Source organism: Sorex fumeus, unplaced genomic scaffold (assembly GCF_029834395.1).
Source record: "Sorex fumeus unplaced genomic scaffold, SorFum_2.1 ptg000095l, whole genome shotgun sequence".
NCBI classification, from domain to species: Eukaryota; Metazoa; Chordata; class Mammalia; order Eulipotyphla; family Soricidae; genus Sorex; species Sorex fumeus.
Genome location: NW_026606152.1, coordinates 6984968 through 6999104, shown reverse-complemented (window position 1 = coordinate 6999104; position 14137 = coordinate 6984968). Strand labels below are relative to the sequence as shown.

Here is a 14137-nt window from a genome sequence, read left to right as displayed (position 1 = left end):
AGAATTTTGCATGAAGGAGACGGTGGTCCCATCCTGTTTGGAATTTTGGGACAACAGCGACATTGGTGAGGCAGTACCATCAATTGACTCTGATGTGGTCAATTTAGTGGAACTTTCCACCTGGAGACTCCCTTGTGCAATGTTTTGATTCGACCTTCTGGAACTGTGAGTTACCATGGATGGTCTTGGTCAACATGATGAACACAGAAAGTCTCTCACATGTTTGTTCCACTCTAGGCCATGGGTCCCGATGTGGAGTTCTTTGGGCAACCTTCTCAGTTCTATTTTAGCATTAAAATTACTGATAATGATCCCACAATGGTCTTCTTTATAGAACTTCTCCAGCTCCATGTAGAACTTCTCAATTTCTTCTTCATCATAGTTGGATATTGGTGCCTAGACAACAAAGAGAGAAACTGCCGGCAGTGAGCCATATCTGACTCACTGGTGTGTTATGTAAAATGGTGGGTTATATAAAACAATTACATATCAATACATTTATTGAAGTTGATAACTACTGTGAATGTTTGAGAAGATATGTCTATTTACAGCAAATGTGTATCAAAGCATTATGTATTTATTTTAATTTTTATAGAATATCCATGCGATACACTTACAAAGTTTTCACGATTGACTTTATGTCATACAATAATCTAACATACATCCCAATAGCAGTGTGTATTTTCTACAACCAACAACCCCATTATCCTTCCTGCTATTCCACTAAGCTCCACCCACTGCCTCCAAGGCAGTCACCATCTTTCTTTCTCTCTACTTTTGGGCATCATAGTTTACAATACAGATAATGAGAGGACATCATCATGTTTGGTCCTGTGTTTACTTCTGGCACACGTCTCCTATCCTGAGAAATCCCTCTAACCATCATTGACTTATTGGTACCTTCTTTATCCCAACTGCCTTCATTCCCAGCACGAGGCAGGCTTCCAAATCAAAAAGCAATCTTCCTCTACCTTTTCTCTTATCTCTACTGTCCTTGGATGTTATACTGATAATATGTTACCTCTCCCTCTTTTTCTGACTTAGTTCACTTAGCGTCATATTCTTCATATCCATCCACTTATATGCAAATTTCATGACTTCATATTTTCTAATAGCTGCATAGTATTCCATTGTGTAGATGTACTATGGTTTACTTAACCAGTCATCTTTTCTCAAGCACTAGGACTGTTTCCAGATTCTGGCTATTGTGAACAGTGCTGAAATAAAGAGACAAGTGCAGATGTCATTTCTACTGTGCCTTTATGCAACACTGAAATTTCTTCCTGGAAATGGTATTGTTGGGTTTTATGGAAGCTCAATTTCTAGTTTTTTGAGGAATGGCCATATTATTTTCCAAAAAGATTGGACCAGTCGGCATTTCCACCAACAATGAATGAGAGTCCGTTATTCCCACATCTATGCCAGAACTGGTTGTTCTTTCACTTTTGAATGTGTGCCAATCTCTGTGGTGTGAGAGGATATCTCATTGTTGTTTTGATTTGCATCTCCCTGGCGACAAGAGATGCAGAGCATTTTTCAGGTGCCTTTTAGCCATTTGTATTTCTTTTTTGAGGAAGTTTCTGTTAATTTTTCTCCCCATTTTTTATGGAGTTGGAGATTCTTTTCTTCTAAAGTTCTTCCAGTGTCTTGTATATCTTGAAAATTAAAACCTAATCTTATGAGTATTGGGTAAATAATTTTTCTTATTCCGTGGGCTCTGTCTGTATTTTGGTCACTGTTTCTTTTGAGGTACAGAAGTTTCATAGATTAGTGTTATCTCATTTGCTTATCTTTGTTTCCACTTGCTTGGTAAGTGATGTTTTATCATTAAAGATGCCTTTAGCTTCAGTATCATGGACAGTTCTGCCTATATTTTCCTCAATATACCTTATGAATTCAGGTATGATATTGAGGTCTTTAATCCATTTTGATCTGAATTTTGTGCTTGGTTTAGACAGAGGTAGCTTTTTGAATGTAGATGTCCAGTTTTCCCAGTATCATTGCTTGAACAGACTTTTCTTGCTCAACTTCATATTTCTTGTTCCTTTATCAAAGATTAAGTGATAATATACTAGAGAGTCTGTCTCAGAATATTGAACTCTATTCCATTGGTCTGCAGGTCTGTTTCTATTCCAGTATCATGCTGTTTTAATTAACACTGCTTTGGGTAATGGTGCCGCCAGCAAGTCAACCTGTACCTGCAGGGCAAGTGTATCACAGCCTGATGATGCCTTCAGACTTCCAGATACCCCAAAATTGCCACTGTGCTTTTGGTCAGACCCCAACAACGTGGGGCCAAGTTTACCAAGAAATTAAACGGCAAAAAGTTAGGTATGTAGGAGCCACACCCACAAACCACCTCTGACTTAGCTATACAAGTTCATTTATTGGCCTTATTTCAGAGACCCATAAATCTCGAAAGAGATCAAAAGTCATTTAGAGCCAGCGACAGGGTGCAATGCAGGTGAGTAGGTGTGACCTACAGGGCATATGCCAATAGTTTATTTCCCCGGAGAGGATGGAAACAAAGGGCATGATCCAAAGACATACAAAGACACACAGGTCGTTCCTCCACCTGCACCCTAAAATCCCTGGCAGCTGCCAACTTCCAGAACCCAATGAGAAGTGCAGGTATGCAGGTTGAGTAGTGAAAAACTCCAGGTCTCAAGGAATAGATGGGTTTGTTTCTCTCATCCTCCATCCCCATAGAACCCTGGAGGTCACGGCCACAAACTTCCTTTGACTGCTACTTAAAATCCTTAATGGCCATGATCTAGAGACACACAAAAGAATCTCTGAGCCGAGTAGCTTGCTGCAGAGATGCCTCTGGACTTTAAGGCAGGCCAACTTCAGCAGGGCAACTCAGATGGGGGAAGGCGTTATCCTTCACCTGTCCTCTAAAAACCCTGGTGGCCACCAACTTTCAGAACCCAATGAGAAGTGCAGGTACATGGGTTCAGTGATGACAAATTCCAGACCTCAATGGATAGGGGATGGACCACTCCTTCTCATCTCCCCAGTCCCTCACCCCCGCCTCCACCATCCCCATGGGATCCTGGAGGTCATGCCTACAAACTGTCTCCATAATGACCAAGATCCAGAGACACACAAAGGAATCTGAACTGAGCAGCTCACTGCAGAGGTTTCTCCAGACCCTAATTATCTAAAATTTTAGAATTCTAGGAGCACACGGCCACTCTTGCAGCTGTGTGACATCTTATGCTATTCATAAAGAGCAATACAAAAGAGAGCATAAGGGAGATTGTCTGCCATAGAGGCAGGGAGAGGGGTAGGATGGGAGGGATGCTGGAGATCTTGGTGGTGGAAGATATACACTGGTGGAGGGATGGGTGTGATCAATCATTGTATGCCTGAAACTCAAACAGGAAAGCTTTGTAACTGTATCTCACTGGATCACTTGATCACTTGACTTCCCGTTAATCATCGATTTGCTCGAGCGGGTGCAGTAACGTCTCCATTTGTCCCTGTCATGTGCTAGTGTAGCCCAATGGTGTCTGTCCATTCTAGGAACACAAAGAGCCTCAAACCGATCGTTCATGATCTTGATGAAGAAGTCTGACCATCTGGTAGGTGGGCAGCCAAGTGGTCTTTTGACGTCCTGTGGAATCCAGTTGGTAATGGCTCTAGTCCAGTGGTCGTTTCTAAATCTCATTACGTGACCAGCCCATCTGATTTTTGACGCCTTGGCAAACGAGACAGCGTCTCTGAATCTTGATTGAATCTTGATGGATGTCGGAACTCCGGATTCTTTCTCTCATTTGAGTGAAACATCATACTCCAAGCATAGCTCTTTCAATTCCTCTTTGGGAGACCCAAATAGCCTTCTCATCCTGTTTGCTTAGGGCCCAGGTCTCTGAGGCATATGTTAATGCAGGAAGAACAGTGGAATCAAAGAGATGTGCCCAGAGCCGGAGGTTATTCATCCTCTTAGCTATTTCTTCGATGCTCTTGAAGGCGTTCCAAGCTGCTCTTTTCCTCCTGTACAGCTCGGGTGCCAGGCCATTTGTCATGTTGACTTCTCGACATAGGTACACATAACTGTTGCATTCGGAGATGGTCGTTCAGTTAAGAGCAAATGGAGCATCAGGAATGAGGCTGTTTCTCATAAACATTGTCTTCATAAGATTAAGCTGTAGTCTGACCTTTCCACACTCATGGTCAAAGTTGGCCAGCATTTGTGCCGCTTAGCTAATGTTTGGTGTTATTAGAACGATGTCATTAGCAAAGCGGAGGTGGTGTAGTTGCCAACCATCTATCTTCACTCCCATTTCTTCCCATTCCAGTCATTGCATGATGTTCTTGAGGGTGGCACTGAAGAGTTTCAGTGAAATGGTATCACCCTGCCGAACCCCTCTCTTGACATCGATGATCACTTCTTTGTAGAATGGTGAGATCCTGGTAGTGAATCCCTAATACAGCTCATGGAGGATCCTGATGTATTGAGTTTGAATGCCCTGATTGGCTAGGGCTTCAATGACCACTCTGTCTCAACAGAATCAAAGACCTTCTTTAAATAAATGAACGTTAGACAGAGCGGCATCTTGAACTCCCAAGAAACCTCAATGAGCTTGGTTATCGTGTGGATATGGTCGACGGTGCTGAATCCTTTGAGGAACCCAGCTTGCTCGCATGGTTGTCCTTCATCTAGTGTTCTGCCAATCCTATTCAGGATGACTCGAGTGAACAGCTTGTAGATGACAGACAATAGGCAGATTGGGCCATAGTTGCCAATGTCATGGATGTCTCCCTTCTTGTACAGTAGTACAGTCCTGCTGGTTTTCCATTGGGATGGAACTTTGTATTCAGAAAGGTATCGTGTGAAGAGCCGAACCAGCATATTGATGAGTATTGACGGCAGGTTCTTTAGGTGTTCAGGTCTGACCTTGTCTAGGCCGGGTGCTCTTCGTTTCTTTACCGACGAAATGGCGTGTCAGATTTCAAAAGAGAGAACATTGGGAACGACATATCTATCCTGCGGAATTTGGTATGTGGGCAGGTGGACATGGCTACCGAAGAGATCTGAGTAGAAGTCATGGATAATCTTCTCCATTGCCCTTCTGGAAGATGTGATAGATCCATCAGGACATCGGAGGGCAGTCATCTTGGTCTTGTAGTTGGTGAAGGACAGGTGGGTGTTATGAATGCTTTTCCTGGCTTCTGCCGCATCTACCAGCATTTCTGCTCTTCTCTCTTTGAAGTCTTCCTTGATTGCATCTCTGCACTGCTTTGTGAGCTCAGACGTTCGCTTGTTGCCTGAGGCATGCGCCAAACCACGTTGGCGAATAAGCTCAAGAGTTTTCGAAGACAGGCATTTATTTGTGGCTATCTCTCTCGGCATTCCTCGCACAATCATGGAGGTGCTTAACCAGTCAATCGTATTCCTCGTCAATATTGTCAACAATGGCATCTTCCCATGTTGCAGCAATAGTGCCAAAGAGCTCCCAGTTGGTGGTCTTTCTGGGAGTTCTCTTCTTAAACTTTGCAGCCGTTTCTCCCTGCTCTGTAAAGTAGAATTTTGCAGAAGGAGACGGTGGTTCGATCCCGTTTGGAACTTTGGGACAACAGCAACATCAGTCAGGCAAAACCATCGATTGAATATGATGTGGTCCATTTCATTGTGGAACTGTCCAACAGGAGTTTCCCCTGTCCAATGTTTAGATTAGGCCTTCTGGGACTGTGAGTTACCATGGATCATCTTGGTCGATATGATGAACTCAGTCAGTCTCTCACCCTGTTGGTTCCATTCTAGGCTATGGGTCCCGATATGGAGTTCTTCAGCTGATCTTCTCAGTCCTATCTTGACATTAAAATCACCCACAATGATCTTGTAGAAGGGTGGTCTTCTTTATAGAACTTCCCCAGTTCCATGTAGAACTTCTCAATTTCTCCTTCATCATAATTGGATGTTGGTGCATAGACAACGAAGATAGAAACTGCCAGCAGTGAGCCTCATCTATTCAAATGTAAACGTCCAATTTGGATTGTTAGGCATTCGAATGAATCATTGCTCATGGCCAAGTTTGTGTTGACAAGGCACCGATGCCTCCGACACCTCTTTTATCTCATGTTCTGAGGAACAATTCTTCTCCAGTTTTGAAAACGGCGTGATGAGATTGGTGCCTTCTTGTCTAGGTCAGACCAATGATGTCGTACTTGATCTTTTGTGCTTGTATCATCAGGTCGTTGATGGATGCATCTGATGCTAGCGTATGTGCATTGAAAGTACAGATGATCATTTTTGTCTTCCTTCATTTTGGCAGCCTAGTTCGGCCTTGAGATTTTATTTGCTTCTCCTTCCCCATCCTTCTCAATGTATCTCACGGTCACGGTCACGGTTCTCCCGTTGTTCATCGATTTGCTCGAGCGGGCCCAGTAATGTCTCCGTCATGAGACTTGTTGTTACTGTGTTTGGCATATCGAATACATCACGGGCAGCTTGCCAGGCTCTGCCGTGCTATCGCTCCAGCCCCAATGTATCTCATGGTGATTAAAATAAATAATAAAAAATAATAAAATAAAATTAACTTTCTGAATAAAAATAATGTGGAGTTGATGCCCAATTCAATCAACTTAATCAATGGTTGAATCAATAGCGGTACTTCTACATGAAACAAAAAACCTAAGAAGTCACTTTCATGCATTTTCATTTTCCTGTTAGTAGTTTAATAATATAGTACAAAATGTGGTAAGGAATTGTTCTCCTAACTTGTTAATTTTAATCCCCCCCAAGAGCATCTTTGAAAATAGTTCTTTGTTTTCACTAAAGTTGTGTTATTTCTAACTTTTTTTCCCTCTTTTTCTACCTTAGAAAAAAATATTACCACTGGTTTGAGGTACTAGAGTTTCAGGTCGGGGAGGGTGATGCCACCCATTTCTTTTTCCCAAGGATTGCTTTAGCTGTTTGTGGGGATTTATTGTTCCACATGAATTTCATGAGTCTTGTTTATTTCTTTGAGCAATGTTGTGGGAATCCTTATAGGAACTACATCGAATCTGTATAATGCTTTGGGGAGTATTGCCATTTTGACAACATTAATCCTCCCGATCCATGAACAGGGGATATGTCTCCATTTACTAGTGTCCTCTTATATTGGTTGAAGTAGTGCTTTGCAGTTTTCTTTGAATAAGTCCTTCACCTCTTTAGTTAAGCTTATTCAAGGTACTTGATTTTCTGAGGCATGATTGTGAATGGGGATTTTTTTTTTTAGTATCCCTTTCTTCTCTTTCATTATTCATTATTATATAGGGCTGGAGTGATAGCACAACGGGTAGGGCATTTGCCTTGCAAGCGGCTGACATGGCCGACCCGAGGTCGATTCCTCCGCCTCTCTTGGTGAGTCCTGCAAGCTACCGAGAGTCTCTCACCTGCATGGCAAAGCCTGGCAAGCTATCCGTGACATATTCAATATGCCAAACACAATAACAAGTCTCACAATGTTAATGGGCTTGCTTGAGCAAATCGTTGAACAATCGGAGGACAGTGACAGTGACTGATATAGAAAAGCCAGGGACTTTGGGGTATTGACTTTGTAACCTGCTACTTTACTATACAAACCAATTGTTTATAGGAGCTTTTTTGTGGATTCTTTAGGGTTTTTTAAGTATAGTATAATATCACCTGCAAATAGTGATAGCTTCATGTCTTCCTTTCCTATCTGAATGCCTTTGTTATCTTTTTCTTGCATAAGTGCTATGACAAGTACTTCCAGGGCTATTGTAAGTAGAAATGGTGAGAATGAGCAACCTTGTCTTGTCTCCCAATCTTAGAGGGAAAGCTCTTAAGTTTTTCCAAATTGAGAATAATGCTTTTGGTGGGCTTATGATACACTATACTTTGACTATACTGAGGAAAGTTCCTTTGACTTCCATTGTGTTGAGAGTTTTTATCATAAATGGATGCTGGATCTTTTCAAATGCCTTCTCTGCATCTATTGATATGATCATGTAGTTTTTATCTTTCCTTTAATTATTATGGTGTATTATGTTGACTGACTTGTGAGTAGTGAATTATCCTTGCATCCCTGGGATGAATCCTACTTGGTCGTGGTGTATAATCTTTTTGATAAGGTGTTAGATTCTATTTGCTAGTATTTTGAGGATCTTCGCATCTGGATATTGGTCTATAATTCTTTTTTTTATGGTTTCTCGGTCTGCTTTTGGTATTAGGGTGATATTTGCCTCATAGAAACTGTTCAGAAATGTTTCTGTTTCTTCAATTTCCTGGAAAATCTTGAACAGGATTGGGACTAGGTCCTCTTTAAAAGTTTGAAAGAATTCACTAGTCACTCCATCTGGCCAGGACTTTTGTTTTGAGGAGTTTCTTGATGATTATTTCAATTTCCTTGACAGTGATAGCTCTGTTCAGATATTCCAAGTCTTCTTGGGGTCAGCTTTGGGAGATTATAGGAATCCTGGAATTTATTCAGTTCTTCTAAGTTCTCTTTTTTTGTGGAAAAAAAATCTCAAAGTAATCTCTAATTATACTGTGAATTTCTGTGGTTTCTGTTGTGATTCCCACTTTTCATTTCTGTTCTGCTTATTAGTGGTCTCTTTCTCTCCTTGTGAGTCTTGCTAGCAGTTTATCAATCTCATTTATTTTCTCAAAGAACCATCTTTTGCTTTCATTCATGCTTTGAATTGCTTTTAGGGTTTCCATGTCATTAATTTCTGTTCTAAGTTGTATTATTTCTCTTGTTCTACCTGCTTTGGGCTCCTTTTGTTGGTCATTTTCCAGGATCTGAAGCTGTGAGGTTAGGTTACTTATGTAGGCTCACTCTTCATTCCTGAGGAATGCTTGTAAGAGCTATAAACTTTCCTCTAAACACAGCTTTGCTGTGTCCCATAATTTTTGGTAACTCGTGTCTTTATCCTCATTTGTTTCCAGAAATCTTTTGATTTTCTCTTCAATTTCCTCTCAAGTCAGTGGTTGTTCAGTTTTGAGCTGTTTAATTTCCAGGTGTTTGATTTGAATTTCTGTTTCTGTGTATGATTTACTCTATTTGCAGTGCATCGTGTTCTGAAAAGATCATTGATACAATGTCTATCTTCTGAATTTTATGCAGGTATGTTTTGTGGTCCAGCATATGGTCTATCTTGGAGAATGTTGCATGTGCACTTGAGAAGAATGTGTATTCAGCTTTTGGGGATGAAATGTGATATATATATATATATATATATATATATATTCACGCATGTGTGATATATCACTGTATCACTGTCACCCCTTTGTTTATCTATTTGCTCGAATGGGTGCCAGTAACATCTCCATTCATTTCTGTCACTTGCTAGTGTAGCCCAATGGCATCTGCTCAACAGTTTTGTAAATTAAATTAAACCACTGTATTTCATTCCTTCTTTCAGATAAAGTATGTTCTTGCTGAGCTTGAGTCTGGTTGATCTGTTCAAAGTTGATAAAGCAGTGTTGAAATCTCCAACTATTAATTTTTAAAATTTTTTAAATTTTATTGAATCACTGTGAGATAGTTACAAGTTTTCATGTTTGGGTTACAATCACACAATGATCAAACACCCATCACTCCACCAGTGCACATTCCTCACCATCAATTTACCTGGTATACCCCCCCTTTCCCCCCCTCCCCCCTGCCTCCATGGTAGACATTATTCCCCATAATCTCTCTACTTTGGGGCATTATGGTTTGAAACACAGATACAGAGAGGTCATCATGTTTGGTCCTTTATCTACTTTCTGCACACATCTCCCTCCCGATCAATTCCTCCAACCATCATTTTCTTAGTGATCCCTTCCCTATTCCATCTACCTTCTCCCCTTTGCTCATGAGGCAGGATTCCAGCTATGGAGCAATCTACCTCTCTCATGTATCTACTATCCTTAGGTGACAGCCTCATGTTATGATCATATCAATAGATGCAGAGAAAGCATTTGACAAGATCCAACACCCGTTTATGATGAAAACTCTCAGCAAAATAGGCATTGAAGGAACTTTCCTCAATATAGTCAAGGCCATCTACCACAAGTCCATGGCAAGGATCATTCTTAATGGGGAAAAAAAACAAAAGTCTTCCCTCTAAGATCAGGCACAAGACAAAGTTGCCCACTTTCACCACTCCTATTCAATATAGTACTGAAAGTCCTGGTCGTTGCAGTTAGGCAAGAGAAAGGTATCAAGGGAATACAGATAGGAAAGGAAGAGATCAAGCTACCACTGTTTGCAGACGATATGATACTATACTTAGAAAACCCGAAAGACTCTACAGAAAAATTCCTAGAAACAATAGGTCGGTTTAGTAAAGTGGCAGGCTACAAAAGCAACATCCAACTATCATTTTGTTGCTATCAATATCTTTCTTCAAGTCTATGAGTAATTGTTTTATGCATTTTGCCTGTCCCTCAGTATGTGCATATACATTTCGGAGTGTGAATTCTTCCTGATATGTGAATGATCACAGATCCTTTGGTCATTGAGAAATGACTTTCACTGTGTCTTGTAACCTTCAGTCTGAAATCTATGTAGCCTGATACTAGTATGGCTACCTCATCCTCTTTGATGAACTTGTTTGCTTGAATAATTGTTTTCCATCCTTTGATGTTTAGTCTATGTTTGCTCTGACTATTCAGATCTGTTTTTTGCAGGCAGCAGAAAGTTGGGTTCAATTTTCTGATCCATCCTGCCACTCTATGTTTACTTGGTGCGTTTAACCCATTGACATTGAGAGAAATTATTTTTAGGGGGGTTTTCCCATGTTTCTGTATTGATTTTGGGTGTTTGGGGGACTCTAGTCTTAAAGTGCCCATTTAGTTTTTCCTGCGTCCATGGTTTTTTTCAGTCTATGCCTTTCCTGAATTATTGTTTGTCTGTGAACCTGTGTTGTTCCTTCGAGTACGAATGAGAGTTAGCTGGGTAGAGTATTCTTGGTGAGATATTCATTTTATTAAATATTTTTCACTATATGCCTCCCACTGTCTTTTGGCCGAGAGAGTTTTGTCAGATAAGTCTTCTGTAAATCTTTTTTTAAAATTTTTATTGGTTAAAATTTTTATTGGCTAAACATCATGAGGTACAGTTGTAGACTTACAAATTTTTGTGCTTGGGTTTCAGTTATACAATGATCCAGTACCCATCCCTCCACCAGTGCCCATTCTCCATCATTTACATTTTTAAAAAACATTTTTGTTAGTGAAACACCATGAGGTACAGTTGTATATTTACAAATTTAAAGATGAAGTCATGAAATTTACATACAAGTGGTACTACATGGAAAGTATCATGTTTAAGCGAAATGAGTCAGAATGAGAGGGTTAGACATAGAAAGATTGCATTCATCTGGGGAGCATAAAGTAACAAAATAGGACACTAACACCCAAGAGTGAACAAGATTAGTACTAGGAGTTTTGCTTCATGGCTTGGAGGCCAGCCACACACTCTAGGGGAAAAGGGTGCTCAGATAGAGAAAGGATCACCAAATAAAGGGTGTTGGGAGGATCCTCCCAGGGTGGGAGAAGCATGTTGAAAGTAGACTCTACCAAATATGATTGCCACTCACTGCCTCTTTTGCAAACCACAACACCCAAAAGGAGAGAGAGAACAAAAGGGAATGTCCTGTAAATCTTAAGGATGCTCTTTTATATGCATTTTTTCTTTGATCTTGCTGATTTCAGAATTTTATCTCTATCTGTGGTTTTCCTCATTCGGATTAGGATGTGTCTTGGAGTATTTCTTTGTGAATTTCTTTTAGCTGGTAACCTTCAGGCCTCCTGAATCTGGATGCATGTGCTCTTCATCTCTGGGAACTTTTCAGCAATGATGTCTTTGACAGTTACTCCTTCATTAGGGTTTTCCTCCTGTCCCTCTGGAGCTCCAATGATTCATTGATCCTGATTTTCTTTGGATATCTGTTGATTTATTTTGAGGCTCTTTTTCTTTTTCTGCTATTTTCTGGAGATTCACTGCACCTCATCTTGGAGCTCACTGTTTCTGTCCCAGCAGCTGTTACCTTGATGCTATGGCCTTCCACTGAGTTTTTCATTTCATCTATCAAATATTTTTAGGTCTATCATTTCTGCTTGTATCTTTGCAGTTTCCTCATTTCTGCTCTCATATACTCTTGTATTTTTTTGGTAGTGAATTCCATTGCTTCTTTGAGTTCCTTATGTATCCTTAACAGCTCCATTCTAAATTCCTTATCTAAGACGTTATATAGTTCATTATTATTGCTTAGTTCATCTGGGCTAGTGTTTTGACTCACTAATCTCGGAGAGTTTCTAAGTTGTTTTACCTTTGAGTTTTGTGACCTTTGTGTTTTGTAGTTTTCCTGTGTGTTGTATGTTTTGTCCCGCTTAGTTGGGCTGTCTTTGTGTATTTTCATGGGCTATGGAGAAATAAAGAAATAAATCTTGGGTTAACTAATACCTCAAATGTAGGATATAGATAAAATAAAACTTTTTTTGCATGGATGCTATCATGTCCATGGTTTGTTGAGGTTAAGAAGTTTCAAAGGTATGCCATGAGGGGTGGATCTGGGGGCTACCCTAGGAGTCGGGTTCTCTTTTCATTGTCTGGTCACATTTCTGGCTGGGGGATAGGGAGTAAGCACACTGCAGTGGTCCACATACCTACTTTGAGAAGTTAGATAGGCACGTTGAGAAAGATCAAAGTATTTAAAGGCTACAGTTTAGTAACTTTATACTAAATAGGCATGTCTGTGTCTGTCTGGAGAGAGACAGAGGGAGAAAGAGAGAGTGTGTGAGAGAGAGGAAGAGAAGGAGAAGAAGAGGAGAAGAAAGAATGAGAAAAGAAATGGCATAACACATTAACATTAAGTGAATTTGGGTAAATGTGATAGAGGTATTTTTCTGTATTATTATTTATACAGCTTTGCTATAAAATTGGAGTTATTTTTGGCCAAAGAGAAAGTACAGTGGGTTTGGTGCTTGCCTTGTAATAGCTGACCAGGATTTGATCCTTGGTATCCCATGTTGTCTCCTGAGACATGTCAGGAATAATTCCTGAGTGCCGAGTGAAGAGTAACCCCTGAGCATCTCTTGTGGTCCCAAAACTGAAATAATTGAACAAAAAAAATTGGAGTTAATTTTACTTAAAAATTTAAGAAATATTACTATAGCGTTGTATTTAATAATTATAATTTATATTAATAAGTCAAATATATGTTTATAAATAAACAAAATTTATAATATAACTTAAATTTTTGTAAAGTTGTTTTAAATATCATTAATATGCCACTTATATATGATTATTTCTTAAGGTATCAAAATCAGTCAATTGAACGATGGATGAGATATCTGCAATTTTCTTAAAAGAAATAATGTCAGATCATATATTTTTAATGTTTTGTTTTAGTTTGAAGATTATTTGAAACATGAAGATTGTCTATATGTTGTCATCTACAAAAGTATTTCTCAACATTTTGTCGACTGTGGCCCCTTTCTCACCTACTTTTTCCTGTCACTATCTGTCCTACCAGTTGACTCCTCAGTCTCAAAGATGACTTTGTATGTTGTGATTTCCCACCTGTGGTCCCCTTGGAATATTCTGAGGATTCACAGGTGGAATCTAGCCCCTGAATGAGAAGTATTGATGAAGAATATCAAACTGTGAAAACTTTGTTATAAATATATATCTAAATTAGAAAGTACATAAATGCATTGCTATATTAGTATGTAGATGATTTTACTAAAAGTTGCTTTATTTTTGATAGTTATAAAATCTTAATGTATCCAATTTATCTTCATTCTATTAAAAATAAATTTCAGTTGTTATAACACTAAAAAGTCAGCTTTAATTCATAAAGTGTCAAATTGTAAAACTTTTACTGTAATATCTTTTTCTAGAGATTTATGCCCATAAAATCAATCATACCAGCTCCTGGCACATATAATGAATCTCGAACAGCTTTTAAATCTTCAAAGGAAACACGAACTCTGAAAAATGCCCCATTTGGTCAAATAGCTGATCGATTCACACAGTCTTCCAAGGGACAGGAAATTCCAGGTTAGCCATTGATATGAATATTTTATTCTTTAACTTTATTTTTAAATTTTGATAAAATTTAATCTCTGTGGTTTACAATTATATCTATATGAGATTTTCAAGCATGCAATGTTCCAGCACCAGTCCAC

At 39.5% G+C, this 14137-nt stretch overlaps 1 protein-coding gene across 1 annotated transcript in view; it reads left to right on the top strand.

Moving 5' to 3' along the window:
* Window positions 1-14137, top strand: part of STPG2 (sperm tail PG-rich repeat containing 2) — a 254233-nt gene that overhangs the window by 128515 nt on the left and 111581 nt on the right. The window contains exon 8 of the mRNA XM_056132707.1: window positions 13850-14009. Within this exon, the coding sequence (XP_055988682.1) occupies window positions 13850-14009 (160 nt within the window). The remainder of the gene's footprint in view (window positions 1-13849; window positions 14010-14137) is intronic.